Consider the following 16,071-nt stretch of genomic DNA (forward strand, 5'->3'; position numbering starts at 1 on the left):
AAGGAAAGAAATGACAGCACATCCCCTTGGAGTCATTGAACCAAGAGAGAGTCCAGATTTTAATTCTCTGCTTCATGCTCCCGGAGACCTCCATCCCTTGTCTGTCTACTGTATGCGTGTGAATATGGGCCTGCTTAGAGGCTGTCTTGTGACTCTGTCTGTCCCTGTGTCTGTTTGTCCCTGTGTGTGAGACTGTCTCTTCTGTGTCTGTGTGTTCAGTGTCGGTGTGTCTGTTGTTGGATGACTGTCTGTCTGTCCCTCACAAAGGGTTTCACTCTCTTTTTTGAGTTATTGAGCAGTATAGAAAGTATCATATGGGGGAAGAAACTGGATACATTACTGAGCATTACTGAAATCTTTTGTTGTTGTTTTGATTTTCTTTCTTTTTTTCCTTTTTTTTTTCTTTTTTCGTTTTGTTTTGTTTTTCGAGACAGGGTTTCTCTGTGGCTTTGGAGCCTGTCCTGGAACCAGCTCTTGTAGACCCTCAAACTCACAGATATCCGCCTGCCTCTGCCTCCAGAGTGCTGGGATTAAAGGTGTGCGCCACCACTGCCCAGCCTGTTTTGATTTTCAAGACAGGGTTTCTCTGTAGCTTTGGAGCCTGTATTGGAACTCTCTCTGTTCAAGGCTGGCCTCGAACTCACAGAAAGCTGCCTGTCTCTGCCTCCCAAGTGCTGGGATTAAAGGCATGTGCCACCACTGCCTGGCACATTACTGAAATCTTTAGCTGAGTTTTACAGGAGGCTGAGTATTTGGCGCCAATGGATTCCAACTGAATTCAGATAATAAACATCATTGTTTATCAACCAGTATCCATAAATGGATGCTCTCAACCTTGGTGTTAGATTTAGAAAGTTACTTTCTTTCTATCTATCTTTCATTTGTTTTTTGTTTGTTTGTTTCTGTTTTGTTTGCTTTGCTTTGCTTTGCTTTATTTTTGAGACAGGGCTTCTTTGTGTTGTCCTGGCTGTCCTGGAGCTCACCCTGTAGAACAGTCTGGCCTTGAACTCAGACATCTGATTCCTTCTGCCTCCTGAGTACTGGGATTCACCTGTTCCCCACACCCAGCTGGGCCTGAATCCTTCCTTATCTACTACGACCCAAAAGACTGACAACTTATCTGAACTATGGCTCTCTAAAGTCACTGGCAAGGACTTCAGTCCAGGTCTTAGGAGTTAAGGTCTAGAGGCTGGAGATGATCCAGTGGTTAAAAGCACATACTACTTTTGCAGAGGACCAGAGTGTGGTTTCCAGCACCCACATCATAGTTCCAGGTCCAGGGGATCTGACACCCTCTTCTTTCTCTGTGGGTACCTACAGAACATGAACATACACACATGAGTATACTCATCCACAGTTACACATAATTCAAAATAAATACATCTTTTTTACAAAACGATGTCCCACTAACACCTAGTCTGCGACAGCAAGGAAAGCCATATCCTAAGTAGGGGGAGAAGAGCCATCTTGCTGTTTCATCCTTTACCAGCAGGGAAGTAATGAAGTTCTAGAGATAGCTTTGAAATCAGATCATGGGGGGTTCAAAGCTTCATTTTGACACTCCGATGCTGTGTGTCTTGAGGCAAGCCACTTTAATTCTTTGAACCTCAGATTCCTCATTTGAAATAATGAGGCAGGTTTTCTAGGCTTTGGATTAAATAATAAAATGAAGGCACCTAAAGGTGCCTTGCCTATCTCTGTTTGCACCCTTCCTAAGACAGTCTTATCTTAAACCCATTCAGAAGACAGAGAAAATCCAAACCACATTATCTTGAGAGCAACTAATAATACATGTCAGTGTCAGACATGGTGGTGCAACACACCTTTTATCCCGGCACACAGGAGGCTGAGGCAGAAGGATTGCTATGAGTTAGAGCTATGAGAGTCTCAGCCTCATGAGATTCTGTCTCAATCCTCTACCCCAACAAAACAATGAAAATAAAGCAGGAGCTAGATAGATGGATGGCTCAGTGAGTAAGAGCACTTGCTCTGCACGCAAGAGGACCTGAGTTCAAATCCCCAGCATAACATCTTGTGGAAAACCAGTCACAGCCACACATGCCTGCAACCCCAGCACTGGAGGGTGGAGGCAAGCAGATACTAGAAGTTTGCTGAGCAGCCGGCCTAGCCTAAGTAGAGAATTTCAAGTTCAGTGAGAGGATCTGTTTCAAAAAAAAAAAAAATCCATGAGCTGGAGAGATGGCTCAGTGGTTAAGAGCATTGCCTGTTCTTCCAAAGGTCCTGAGTTCAATTCCCAGCAACCACAAGGTGGTTCATAACCATCTGCAATGAGGTCTACAGATCATCATCTGCAGGCATACATAGACAGAATGTTGTATACATAATAAATAAATAAATAAATATTTTTAAAAAATAAAATAAAAATAAAAAATCCTAGCACTCACGAAGCAGAAGCAGATGTGTCTCTGTGAGTTCAAGACCAACCTGGTCTTTAACAGTGAGTTTCAGGCCACCCAGGGCTACATAGTAAGACCCTATCTCAAACAAAACAAAGCAAGTATTAGGGGAGGAGCGATAGAAGAGGACACCCAAAGTCCTGCTTGGGCCTCTGCAACACGCATGCATGAACAGAACACACACACACACACGCACACACGCACATCTACTGCACACACTAGATAATTAATGAGTGAACATACCTCCCACCCATCCCAACAAAGCCTTCGTCCGGCACATTATCCTTTGCTCGGCACTGGATCCATCCAGTTCACACCTGGCCCTTCTCCTCAGCAAGCATGTTCTCTGTGTTGTGAAAATCTTCCCCCAAGATGCTGTGTCGCACACTGGGTATACATGTCTCATCTTGTCCCTCTAAGAGGCAGCTGTGAGCCTAGAGACCCACACAGCTCACCCCAGGCCATATAGCCAGCCGCAGCCTGGTCTAAGGCATTCACAATCTCAGCACACTTGGTGATGTGATTGGAGCATGACAAGTCCTTCATCGTGTGCCTTCGGGATGCCCAGCAGCCTCTCTGTTCTCTATCCTCAGCTACCAGTAGTATCTGTACCCAAGCCATGACAACCAAAAATGTCTGCAGGCATCATCAAGTGTCCCCAGTGGTTAAACCAGTCCACTGGAGAACCATTGGCCTGGAATGCTGTGTGCTCCCTAGGGTGGTTTAATATTTCCTTTTGAAAATGCAACTTCAAGATCAAGCAATATTATTCTTCCTCCCCTAACATACAGCACAGTCTCTTGAAAGCAAATAGAATCTACATCTCTGGTGTTGGTGTTTGGAGGTTGGGGGGCGTTGGTGAAAAAGTCTTGTGTAGCCCAGACTGGCCTCAAGTACAGGAGTCATGGATGATCTCAACTCCTGATCAACCTGCATCCACCTCCCCAGTGCTGGGATTCCAGGTGTGTGCTGGCACACTCAGCCCAAACCAGGCTTCCATTCCTGCCTTTGATATGTTTCTCGGTGTACTTCCATGATGATAGGTGAAAGGAAATGGAAAAAGAAATATTTGGATTCCAGCCCTTTATTCCACTGAACTTTGGGAAAATCTCCACCTTGCACACACTTCTTCCGTTTCTCCGGCTGATAAGTCCACTTATAAAAACGAAGCTTAGCTGGGACCAGACATACACACATCCACGGAAGCACCATGATCAGGACCTTGCTGCTATCCGCATTGGTGGCTGGAGGTAACTTCTGTCTGGTGAAACTGGGACCAGACACTCTTGCCTTGTCTTGAGCAGCTGTCCCCTCTCGGGTCGGTCCCTCAGTTATAGGAAGCTTGGAGCAGGGTGTAGGATGACACACTCCTACAACCCCAGCCATGGGGAGGCTGAGACAAGAGGACCACAAATTTAAAGCCCGCTTCAGTTACCTGACAAATTCAAAGACAAGTTGGGAACTGGGACGAAGTACCGACTCCCGGACCTATTAGATCTCCCCAAAGCAAGGGTTTCCCGCGGGGATTTGGGTATGTCCACAGACACCAACTGGTGCAATCCTCTCTCTTCACAGCTCTCAGCTGCGGGTACCCCGCTTATGAGGCCCAGCGACATGTGAGCAGAGTAGTTGGGGGTGAAGAGGCCACACCCAACAGCTGGCCCTGGCAGGTGAGTCAACCACACCGGTGGGTCTGATATTCAGGCAAACATGAGGACTGGCAGAAACACAGAGGGCAACCTGGGCAGTTTCACCAATACAATACATTCCTGCAGCCTCGGCCAGTTTGGAGGTTGAGAGACTTCAAAAAAGAGTGCCAGAGGCCCACTTCTCTGAGACACACATTTGCAATGCCTGCTGATCTAAAGTTAGATGCTCGCTGGCTCATGGGGTTACCCTGTGAGTCAGTAGACACCTCTCCTATGCTTGAAGGGAAGAGTCAGGGCTATTTATGTAAATTAACTCTTAATTACACTGTCACCAATGAAAATAACTGTTTCCTTACACTGATAGAATCATAGTGCTGTCAAAACTGAAATTTGGCGCAGGCACAAATGACCAGATCTTTCATAGGACATGTGTGACCTTTATAATGGGTATTTTAAAAAAAAAAGGGGGGGGTGCTGGAGAGATGGCTCAGAGGTTAAGAGAACTGACTGTTGTTCCAGAGGTCCTGAGTTCAATTCCCAGCAACCACATGGTGACTCACACCCATCCATATGAGATCTGGTGCCCAGAATACTATATACTATATATAAATAAATAATTTTTTTTAAAAACCTCTTACCTGGCATAATTTGCACTTAGTTAAAAAGTTGGCTGTAGAAGAGAAGTTTTGTTGCTGTTAATTGTTTCGAGACAGGCTCATAGGCTTGTAAGACCTGACGTAGAAAACCATACCCAACACCAAATACATGCTTTTATATGTATTGTTTTTGTGGGTCTTGGTTTCTCTGTGTAGCTCTGCCTGTCCTGGAACTCACTCTGTAGACCAGGCTGTCCTTTAACAGAGATCCACCTGCCTCTGCCTCCCAAATGCTGGGACTGAAGGCACATGCCGCCATTGTCCAGACTAGTTTACATTTTTTAAAAGATTTATTTATTTACTTTATTATGAGTGCTGCATGTACACCTTTATGCCAGAAGCAGGCATCAGATCTCGCTCGAGATGGTTGTGAGCCACCGTGTGCTTGCTGGGAATTGAACTCAGGTCCTCTGGAAGAGCAGCCAGTGCTCTTAACCATTGTGCCATCTCTCCAGCCCTGTTCTACCTTTTTTTTAAATGTCAGAACCACGTCTGTTTTAAAATAGCTTTCCTGGGAAGCTGGAGAGGAGGCTCCAAAGTGAAGAGTGCTTGCTACTCTTTCAGAGGACTCCAGTTCAGTTCCCAGCACCAACGGAGCAGCTCACAATCTAGAACTCCAGTTCCAGGGCATCCAGTGCCCTCTTCTGGCCTCAAAGGGCACTAGACAAAGCACATGGTGCATATACACACATGAAGGCAAACATTCACACACATAAAATAAAAACCAGTAAGCATTATCTTTTTATATTCAATTGCTTATTTATTTATTGTCTATTTAGATAGGGTCTTACCATGTAGCTCTGGCTGTCTTGGAACTCACAATGTAGACCAAATTGGCCTCAAACTCAGAGATCCACCTGAGCGCTGGGATTAAAGGCATGTGCCACCATTCCCATCCTAAGCGCTGTTTGTATGTGTGGAATAGGTAAGCTCTTTCCATAGGTCACATCAGAAAATTAATGGTCCTGCTGGCATTGCTGCACACAGCTGCCTTTGCTTGCTCACATGTAAAATGGGCATGATAAGTAGTAAATGGTACCCTGTGGACTCACAGGAGTGATGAGAAGTGACCCTTGTGCTCAGCTCAGAAAGATGTGTGACACACAGCAACGGCCACAGTATCTAAATACTGTTCTATTGGAATTATTAGTGATGCTGAGAGCCCTGTCCAAGTGGTTCCAGTTTTCCTGAAAAAGGAACTGGGACTCTGAGTGGTCACATAACAGCCCAAAGCCACCCTGTTAACTTGGGAAGAGTCAAGAATCAAATCTGATTCAGAGGTTGAGTACGTAGTTCAGTTGGCATTGACAGGAAGTTCTGGTTAGATCTGCATTGCCACATAAAACTCTGGACATGGCGGTGCATGAACGTAATCCTAGCATGTGGAAGGTGGAGGCAGGAAGAGAAGGAGCTCAGGGTCATCACCTTGGGATATGTAAAATTGCAAGCATTTTTTTAAAACAATTGATTTTTTTGGTTCCCTCCATGTTGTAGAAAGCTATTTCTTTTTTCTTCCTTCCTTCCTTTCTTTCTTTTGGTTTTTTGGTTTTGTTTGTTGTTGGTTTGTTTTTCGAGACAGGGTTTCTCTGTAGCTTTGGAGCCTGTCCTAGAACTCATTCTGTAAACAAGGCTGGCCTCAAACTCACAGAGATCCATCTGCCCCTGCCTCCCGAGTGCAGGGATTAAAGGTGTGCACCACCACTGACCAGCAGGAAGCTATTTCTTTACTTCTCGATAAATTTACCTTCAAAACTAAAAGCAATGTCTCAGTCCTGGCTTTTCTGCCCAAGGGAAAAAAGTTTCTATCCACAGGGAGATTTTGTGTATTTTAGATTGGAGCAGAATCCTTTTGAGTATCTTTCTTCATTTTATTTATTTTTTTAGTTATACTCTTTTATGTGCATTTGTGTTTTGCCCCCATGTATGTCTGAGTGAGGGTTCCCAGAACTGGAGTTACAGAGAGCTGTGAGCTGCCATGTGGACACTGGGAATTGAACCAGAACCTCTGGAAGAGTAGTCAGTGCTCTTAACTGCTGAGCCATCTCTCCGGCCCCTCATTTTGTTTCTTTTATTGCATTTATTTGCGGGGTAGGGACTCATGTCATGACACTCGTGGATGTCAGAGGACAGCCTGCAGAAGTCGGTCCTCTCCTTCCATGCGGGTCGGCGTGGGACTGCGCTCGAGCTGTCAGGGTTACTCCCTGAGCTCTCTCCCATCCTTCGTGTGTCTATCTCAACCACTGTCGCATTTGGGGCAGTACCAGGAACTTAATCCAGGGTGCTGCTTAGTGATTTCTCTTCCTGGCTTGCTCATGCTGCTTTATTGCACAACCCAGGACCAGCTGCCCTGAGGTGGCACCTGCCATGGTGGGTTGGGCCCTAAGTATCGATCAGGAAAATGCCCGTATCGATTTCTCTATAGGAAATCGGATGGAGGCACTTTCTCAGTGGAGGTTCCCTCCTCTTCCCAGATGGCACTAGCTTGTGTCAACTTGACATAATACTTGCCGGGACAGCACGCATGTGCATGTGTGCACTGTTCTGGATGGTGTTGTCATAGAAACTCCATGGAGAAGGTGGCAGCAAGCAGAGACCAGGAGGAAGTGGAGAAAGTTATGCTAACAGATCGCAAATTCAAAGCCCCGAGATTACGTAGCCACCTCCATGTCCTATTTAGCGAGTTTTTAAATCTATTTTGCTTATCGTGGATTTATGTTTATTTTTGTTGCAGTTTTGAGACAAGGTTTCAAGTAATCCAGGTTGTCCTGGAACTTGGTACAGAGCCAAGATTGTCCTTGATCCTCCTGCCCACACATCCCCAGAGCTGAGATTACAGGCATGAACAACCACAGTTTTGTGTTATTTCTTTTTCTATAAAGCATTAAAATGCTTTTACAGTAACTAGGTTTGGTGACACACACCTGCAGCCCCAGCACCCAGGAGGTGAAGGCAGGAGGATTAGGAGCTCTAGGTTTGGGGAGGAACACGGGTCTGAGGGAAGTGCCCTGCCCGCCTTACCTTCCTCCAGTGCCCTCCCACCCATGTGCCTGTGCTCCCCCCCAGGTCTCCCTGCAGTACCAGTCCTTGGGGAAGTGGTCCCACACCTGCGGAGGCACCCTGGTGGCCAACAACTGGGTCCTAACAGCTGCCCACTGCATCAGGTAACTGACCACTTTCCCCTGCTCACCCAGCTGCTCACCCTACCATCAAGTGACACTCAGCCCCAGAGCAAGGATCCCCAAGTGCCGGATCCACGTACTGTAAAAGAGCCTGAAGAACCACCTTAGCCTGGCTGAGGCATAGGTGCAAATCTATGTATGACTCAGTGTTGTTGAGTTCCCCAGTCCATACATGACACACTCTGAGTGCCTTAGGCCGGGAGGATGTAGAGGAGAGAAAAGGCCAGCAACTCCCTTCTCGGGAATACCAGTGGTGGTTCTGAACAGGGAACTGTTTCCTTCACGCTCTGCACTGGGGACACTCGTGGGGTGTCCTTGTTCACAGAGGCTAGTAAAAAGTGGTCACTGACCTGTCTTGCCTCTCTGCCCCTCACAGCTCTTCCAGGACCTACCGTGTGGTATTGGGCCGACACAGCCTCTCCACCGCGGAATCCGGCTCAGTGACTGTTCAGGTCACCAAGCTTGTGGTCCACGAGAAGTGGAACTCCAACAACGTTGCCAACGGGTATATTCTATCCCGTCTGGCGATCTCAGGGGTGGAGTTGGTAGTCACATGGAGAGGGGTCAACCCACCCGTCCTCTGCTCCTTCTTACGAAAGGGAAGGAACTCTCTCCTCCTAGAGATGGAGTCACCCCGTAGCTGCTGGGGCCCATATGGGAATGGTGGAGTTACCAGAGGAAGCAGAAGCAAAGGCTTGTGGGAGAGTCTGCTACCCTGCCTGTGGGGGTGGTGGGCAGCCTGGGATGGTACATGGGAAAATGACAAACAGGCAAGCAGGAATCGCCAACACCCCTGTTCTACCTTTCTTCTGACCCAGGTACGACATTGCCCTGATCAAACTGGCCAGCCCAGTGACCCTGACTAGCAAGATCCAGACCGCTTGCCTCCCAGCTGCTGGCACCATTCTTGCCAATAACTACCCATGCTATGTCACAGGCTGGGGCCGGCTGCAAAGTAAGTGAAAGCAAGCAGGCACCTCCAAGGCCTGGCAGGGAAAAGGGGGTGGTGTCACCTCTGTCACCAGGGTGTTTGCCTTTGAGGGGCAGGCTAGCAGAGACTGGAAAGGACTCCTGGTTCAAATCCCAGCTCTCCCACTATTAGCTATGTGATTCAGGCATGTTACTGAGCCTTTCTGGCGGCTTCCTCATCTGTAAAACCGACAGAGAACAGCAGGAGGAGGGAGGGAATGTGGGGTAGCGGCTGTACACTGTTAACGAGGTGACAGAAGGAAGTCCAGAGAAACACTCAAGACACGGTAACCCCTGTGCATGAGCTGTCGCTGTCACTATGGTGAGGCCAGAGAGGTGTACAGGTCACACTGTGTATCTTGTGTGGTCCCAGAGCTCAGAATAACATGTCCTCTGTGACCTCGTGCTTCTGGAGCTCCATGAATTACCCCCAGCCCTCAGCAGAACCTCTTCTCACTGGCTAAAGCTGGGCCAGATTTGATTGGTTAGTTTCTACTCACTGGTGATTGGTTCAGGAATGAGCACCTGACTCAAGCTAAGCCAATAGGAACTGGGACTAGGGAAGACTCTCTTCCAGACATTAGTGGCGGCCATTTTCTCCTCTGCAGAGGGGAATGAGGCCCAAACAGGGAAACTAAGAAGGAGAGGAAGGGAAGTAGCTCAAGCTTCTTGGCTGTACACGCCTAGTTCCTCATTGGTAAAGTGGAAAATGTGACAAAGATCAAAGATGTGTGTGAAATGCTCTGGACCCCGGAAAGTGTTAACCAAGGGTGCTAATTAGAGCAGTCTTGGGAAGACCCTTAAGTTCCGTGGCTTCCACGTCCTGTCTGTCGAAAAGGAGTAAATGCTGCCGTGAGGACAGCCTGTTTGGAGAGCCTGGCAAACTGCAGTTGAGGGGCACTGATGAGGGCTGGGGAACACCTCAGCTGGTAAATCGCTTGCTTTGCAAACATGGGACCTGAGTTCCATCCTCAGAAGCCATGTTAAGAAGCCAGGTGTGGCTCTGTGTACTTATAATGCCAGCTCTGGGAATGTAGAAACAGGCAGATCCCTGGGGTTCAGTGGCCAGCCAGCTGAGCCCCATTGAGTGAGCCCTAAGCTAATGATAGACCCTGACTCAAAAGAGGGATGGCCCTAAAGCGGCAGTTCTCAACTGTCACGGCCCCTTTCGGGGAGAGTCACATAGCAGATATCCTGCATACCAGATATTTACATTACAATTCATTATAGTAGCAAAATTACGGTTATGAATTAGCAATGAAAATAATGTTATGGTTGGGGGTCAGTACATGAGGAACTGTATTAAAGGGTCACAGCTTTAGGAAGGCTGAGAACCACTGCACTAGAGGAAGAGTCACACACACACACACACACACACACACACACACACAGAGAGAGAGAGAGAGAGAGAGCGCGAGAGAGAGAGAGCGCGAGAGAGAGAATGAAAATGAACTTTATCCTGGCCAACTGTGGCTGTGATGTAGGGCCATGAGGAAAATTACCTTCATGACAGAATTTTCTTTTCCCAGCTAAAAGGCTCCAGATGGCTCCCTGTCATAGTTAAGTAAGAGAAACGGAGCCCAAGTACTAGGTGTCGGGAACCTAGGTGTCAGGAACATTCCAGAACAAGGAATCTGAAGCTTGTAAGAAACCATAAGCTTGCCAGGCGGTGGTGGCGCACGCCTTTAATCCCAGTACTCGGGAGGTAGAGGCAGGCAGATCTCTGTGAGTTTGAGGCCAGCCTGGTCTATAGAGTGAGTTCCAGGACAAACTCCAAAGCTACACAGAGAAACCCTGTCTTGAAAAACAAAAACAAAACATAAGCTCTCCTTCAGAGAGTCTTTTCTGCCTCGTTGTTCTCCACTGTCTTAAAAAAAAAAAAATGGCCTCCACAGCCCACAGCTCTCTGGCTTTCATTTCTATGCCCATGCCCCAACCTCAGAGAAAGGAACCCATTGGCTTTAGCCTGAGTCAGGTGCTGACCCCTGAACCAATTACCAGTAGCCAGCATACCAACCAATTGAGAGCACAGTGCAAACTAACATGGCCACCTCCACTGCAACCTTGTGAGTGGGAGGAAGTGACATGGACCAGAAAAGAAGAGGCGGACAGAAATCTAGGTGGTGATGCTTACCCACCCACCCCAGCCCCATACTGTATGTACTGCTGGCAAGCTTCAGGGATCCTCCTGCCTCCGTCCCCACCCCCACGGCCACACTTGACTCTGTCCGTGAGCACCTGGGATCCGAACTCAGGTCCTCAGACTTTCATGGCAAGCACTTAACGGACAGTCCCACTGCCTCCCTTTTACTTGGAGTCTCTGCCCGCTCTCACCTTCTCTCTGGTCTCATTCAGCCAACGGGGCCCTTCCTGACGTCCTGCAGCAGGGTCGCCTGCTGGTTGTGGACTACGCCACCTGCTCCAAGTCTACCTGGTGGGGAAGCACCGTAAAGCAAAGCATGGTGTGCGCTGGCGGTGATGGTGTGATCTCCAGCTGCAATGTGAGTATCCACCACCAGGTGCCCCAGTCTACAACCAAACATGGCCGGGATGTGGCAGTGGTGGTGGGTGGGGTGGGTGAAGTGCTGGGGATCCATCTTCTCCCTCCCTCCTAGGCAGGGGCCTTGGAAACAGTTCTGGACCATTTCAGAACCTGACCTTTGTTCTCACTCCCCAGGAAAGATGGTTTAAGCTCCATCACCCTGTGGCGTCCTCTGCCTAACGGCTAGGAAGTCTTTAGTGTTTCCTTGGATCTCATTCAGGTCTCGTTACTGTCATCCCACTGTAATGGCCCAAGGTGGCCCCTTGGGTAGCTGCTATAGAAGTCTTCTTAAAGACTGTGGCACAAACCAAAGTACCTGCTACAGGCAGATTCTTCTGAGGGGGAAGGGGTCCCCACACCTACAGACGGTGCCTGACCTGCACAGACCCCTCACTCCATGGTCTCCTTCGGGCAAGTTTGAGCCTCTAACACTCAGGTGCCTTCTCCAGTGAACCTGAGAAATGCACGCTGGCCTCACAGGCTTAAAAAGGTGCTTAGCTGCAGCTTGGGACACATACCTATTGTCCCAGTACTAGGGAGGATGAGGCAGGGGGATTGCTGCACGTTTTAGCTCAGCCTGGACTACATGGAAAGAACCTGTCTGGGAGGAAAAGTGTGAGCCAAGCCGGAATGATAATCCACACCTGTAATGCCAGCATTTATGGGGCTGAAGCAGGAGAGCCACATAAAGGCTCATATGAGGCTGATCCCCACATAAAGATATGCCAACTCCCGTAGATAAGGTACCACAACCTGGGACCATAGGGCTGGCCTCAGAGAATGGTGATCAACACGAATATACTAAGAACTAGGCCCCCTTGAGCATTCTCTTCCTCCATTCACACCCGACTCTGGCTTCCCAGGGGGACTCCGGCGGACCACTGAACTGCCAGGCATCTAACGGCAAGTGGCAGGTGCATGGCATTGTGAGCTTCGGCTCCTCCCTGGGCTGCAACTACCCCCGCAAGCCATCCGTCTTCACCAGGGTCTCCAACTTCATTGACTGGATCAACACGGTAAGCACCACCAGCCCCAAGCCTGCAGTCTGCCATGAGGCCTGCAGGGGTTCCCAGGATCAGCAAGTGTTATTTCATTTCTTCTTATGAGTATATAGGTCCAGCCTTCACCCTCCAATGTAGTCAGTGGTCATATATATTTACAAAGTCCACACCCAAAGGTTTGAGACTCTACAGCCTTAGTTGTCAGCACTTCGTTCCCCTGAAGAGTGCTCCCCCATCCTTTCCTGGAAGCCCAATTTCCTTTTTACTATAACAAGCACAAATTATTAAAAGGATAGCAGGGGGAATGTAGGCAGTAAAGTGCATGCCTTTCGAGTACAAAGACCTGAGTTCAATACCCAGAATCCCTGTAAAAAGCCAAGCATGTATGGCAGCCCAGGCTTGTAATTCCAATGCAGGGGAGGCAGAGACAGGAGGATCCCTGAGACAAGCTGGCCAGCCAGAGCAGCCAAGGACAGGCAGCAATTGGGGGGAGCAGCCAGAACAGTGGGAAACCGGCATGCTCAAAGATGGAGGGAGCAGGGAGTCTGGAGAGGGATACTAGCGAGGGAGGAGTTTGGCCCACAGGGTGTATTTTAATTCACTCCTCTGTAGCCACCCCCTTGGTTTGTTTTTCTGTAAAATGGGATTTGAACTAAATGGACTTCTCAGCAGGAACAGCAAGGATGGTGGCACGGGTGGCAGAGCCCATAAAGTAGGGAAGTTGTCACTGTCTCATTACCTCCAGTTCAATCTGCAGGGAACCTTAAATTCAATTGGATTGTTAGAAAACCAGATATGAACTGGCAGCCATGCACACGGGGAGAGGGTGCTGTCCAAGCTAGCCTGAGGCTGCTTCCAGGTTTGCCCACTCATCCTCGCCAGCTTCTGTGTGCTGGTTCTGGTCGGCTCACACTAGACTTAGCCTCAGAGCATCCAAAAAAGATTGTTAGAGCTCAGAAATGGATCAAGGAGATAAAAGCTCTTGGTGAGAAATTTGACTGACAGCCTGAATTCAAAGTTGTATTTCAACTTCCAAACTTGTGCTGTGGTACATACACACACACACACACACACACACACACACACACACACACGCATGCACGCACAGACACACAAATACATGCTTCTTTTTTAAGTAAGCTAGAGAAAAAAACAGAAAATCAAGAGGGTTTTTTCCATTTTGGTTTGTTTTGATTGTGAACTGGGGGGAGAGCCATGTCTAAATTTTGGCAGAGGGAAATCTAAACTCAGTTTAGAGCATTTCAAAGGAGCCTCCATGACTGGACAGAAAGATGCTTATGGGTTTTGTCTTGGGCAAATCCTGGGATTTTTTGTGGTCCCAGCTGCTGCATCAGTCACTATGCAGCTGAGCCTGGCAGCACCCTTGGGACCTAAAGCATGACTTGTTGTCCCAGAACCTGCTGTTCCCAGCCACAGCCACAGGCAGACAGAGCAGGGCAGATGGCTGCGGGTGGGAGTGGGGGCAGTCAGGAAGCTCAAAAAGGGAAAGTAAACCTTGCTGGGCACCTGGGCAGAGCCCTCGCATTCTCAGAGCAGTCACTGTTGGGAGGCGGGGGTTGGGGATGGGGTCAGCAGGAATAAGGAGCTGAGGAGCCAGCTGTCCCCGAAGAGCAATGGGAGCCTCACATGGTCCCAGCCCAGGGCCACAGTGTGTGTGTGCATGCATGCAGCCTTGAGTCTCAAACAGCTGCACCTGTCTAGACAGCCTTAGGTGATGAGCCAAGGCCAGCAAGCGCCCAACAAAATGCACAAATGAGGCGATCAGGCAGCCCGAGGCATTCACCCTCTCAGCAGCTGTCCATTGGAAAATGTCAGCATGGGATGCTTCAGCAATCACAGCTTTATTGTTCTGTCCTGAAAGGAATACATTTCTTTATTTAAAATATTGTTTATAAAAAGAATATAGGAGTTATTAAGTAAGCAGTGAAGATCTCACTTTAACCTGTGTTCCCATTCTATAGAGGGAATCACTGTGAATTACATGCCATGTGCTCTTCTGGGTTTTGTGTGCATATAAGACAAAAGTATAAAACAAAACAAAAAAAACCGTGTATTGCCAGACATAATCAAAATATTTAGCCTGGAATGGTGGTGCACACCTTTAATGCCTACATTTTGGGAGGCAGAAGCAGGCAAATCTCTGTGAGTTCAAGTCCAGCTTGGTCTACAAAGTGAGTTCCAGGACAACCAGAGCTGTTACATATAGAAACCCTGCCTTGAAGAAGAAAAATGGCAAAAACAAACAAACAAACAAGGGATGTTTCATCTGTATTCCGTTTGAACGCCTGCACTGCTGCAGTGAGCAACCTTGGACAAGGATCCTTGTACTTTGCTCTGAGGGCCTGGGCTACAGCAACCAGCAGCTCCACTGAGTTAGGGAACCTGTGTGTTAGAATGTACAGGGAATCCCAGCACAGGGGGAGGTGGGAGGGTCAGGAATTCAAGGGCATCCCTGGCTACAAAGCAACTTTGAAGCCAGTGTGGGCTATGAGAAACCCTATCTAAAAAAAAAAAAAAAAAAAAAAAAAAAAAAGTCCCAAGGGCTATTGTGCAGCTCCATGGTAGAGCAGGTGTGAGACCCCAAATTCCAGCCCAGCACCAAAACCAGACACACACGAAAAAGTATTTGATCTGCTAATTGGTCTTGGAAACAAATTAGCATGGTATAGTGGTACACACCTTTAATTCCAGCACTGGGGAGGCAGAGAGGCAGTCAGCTCTGTGAATTCAAGGCCACTCTGGTCTACAGAATGACTTCCACAACAGCCAGAGCTACATAGTAAGACCCAGTCTCAGAAAAACAAAGAAAAAAATTGCACTCAAAGCCACACCAATCTGTACATTTGTCATGCACTCATTAGAGACTCATGGCCTCTGGTCCTGAGGCCCCAACAGGACTCCAGGCAAAGACCCCTCTTTACAGGTTGGGAAAGCCATGACCACGCCCTTTCTCTATGAGTCACTGAATTCGATGCTCAGCCATCAGGTTAACCTCATCTTCTCCTTTGTGTCCTGCAGGTGATTGAAAAGAACTAAGGGAAGATGATGACTCTGGGGCTGTCACCTTGGAAATGCACAAATGGAAAGCAGTAATAAAGTGACTCTAGGAATCACATCTTGGTATGATCTGTCTTATTAACCAGACGCCCTAGTCTCAGGGCCCGGAAAACAAAGCCCTGGAGGAGCGTGGTGCGATGGGGCACGCTACAATCCAGTGCTCAGGGGGCATCAGGATGGGCTACACAGTCAGAACCCAGCTCAGAGATAAACCATCTGAGCTCAAGTGGATGTTCACAGAGCAAAGACTATCAGAAAAAAAGGAAACTAAGTTAAAGTCAGGATAGCTATAAAGACCCCAGGGACAGCACCTTCTCCAGGGAAGGTTAGCATTTCACCTTTGCACGTCACTGCCATCAGGGGACAGGTTCACTTGGCAAGGAAGACACTGGGAGACAGCAGTGGGGACTCAGGATTGCTGAGCTCTGCCCAAGTGTCTCCAGAAGGGTAATCATGGTCCTTCAGACCATGATCCGTGGAGACTCCAGGCTCCCCCTGAAGTCACCTCCTGGACTCAAGCAGGGAACTTAGAAGATACGGAGAAATGCTCGGAAAAAAACCAAAGTCTCCTTTGTAGGGA

General features: G+C 48.2%; 1 protein-coding gene across 1 annotated transcript; it reads left to right on the forward strand.

The window, feature by feature from the left end:
- The first annotated feature begins 3,526 nt into the window (after nucleotides 1-3,526).
- LOC125395315 (chymotrypsin-like elastase family member 2A) lies at nucleotides 3,527-15,549 on the forward strand. The gene is made up of 8 exons (XM_048426639.3): nucleotides 3,527-3,667; nucleotides 3,993-4,087; nucleotides 7,786-7,883; nucleotides 8,278-8,406; nucleotides 8,720-8,856; nucleotides 11,226-11,371; nucleotides 12,276-12,428; nucleotides 15,453-15,549. Exons 1-8 carry the CDS (start codon nucleotides 3,628-3,630, stop codon nucleotides 15,468-15,470), a joined length of 816 nt encoding a protein of 271 aa, XP_048282596.1. The 5' UTR covers nucleotides 3,527-3,627; the 3' UTR covers nucleotides 15,471-15,549.
- The last annotated feature ends 522 nt before the right edge of the window (nucleotides 15,550-16,071 follow it).

The sequence above is a fragment of the Myodes glareolus genome, chromosome 6 (assembly GCF_982192425.1).
Source record: "Myodes glareolus chromosome 6, mMyoGla1.1, whole genome shotgun sequence".
Classification (NCBI taxonomy): domain Eukaryota; kingdom Metazoa; phylum Chordata; class Mammalia; order Rodentia; family Cricetidae; genus Myodes; species Myodes glareolus.

Coding starts and splice junctions, on each gene's coding strand:
- LOC125395315 (XM_048426639.3), top strand. CDS start 3,628: ATGATCAGGACCTTGCTGCTATCCGCATTGGTGGCTGGAG. Junction 4,088..7,785: donor CCAACAGCTGGCCCTGGCAG/GTGAGTCAACCA, acceptor GCTCCCCCCCAG/GTCTCCCTGCAGTACCAGTC. Junction 8,407..8,719: donor TCCAACAACGTTGCCAACGG/GTATATTCTATC, acceptor CTTCTGACCCAG/GTACGACATTGCCCTGATCA.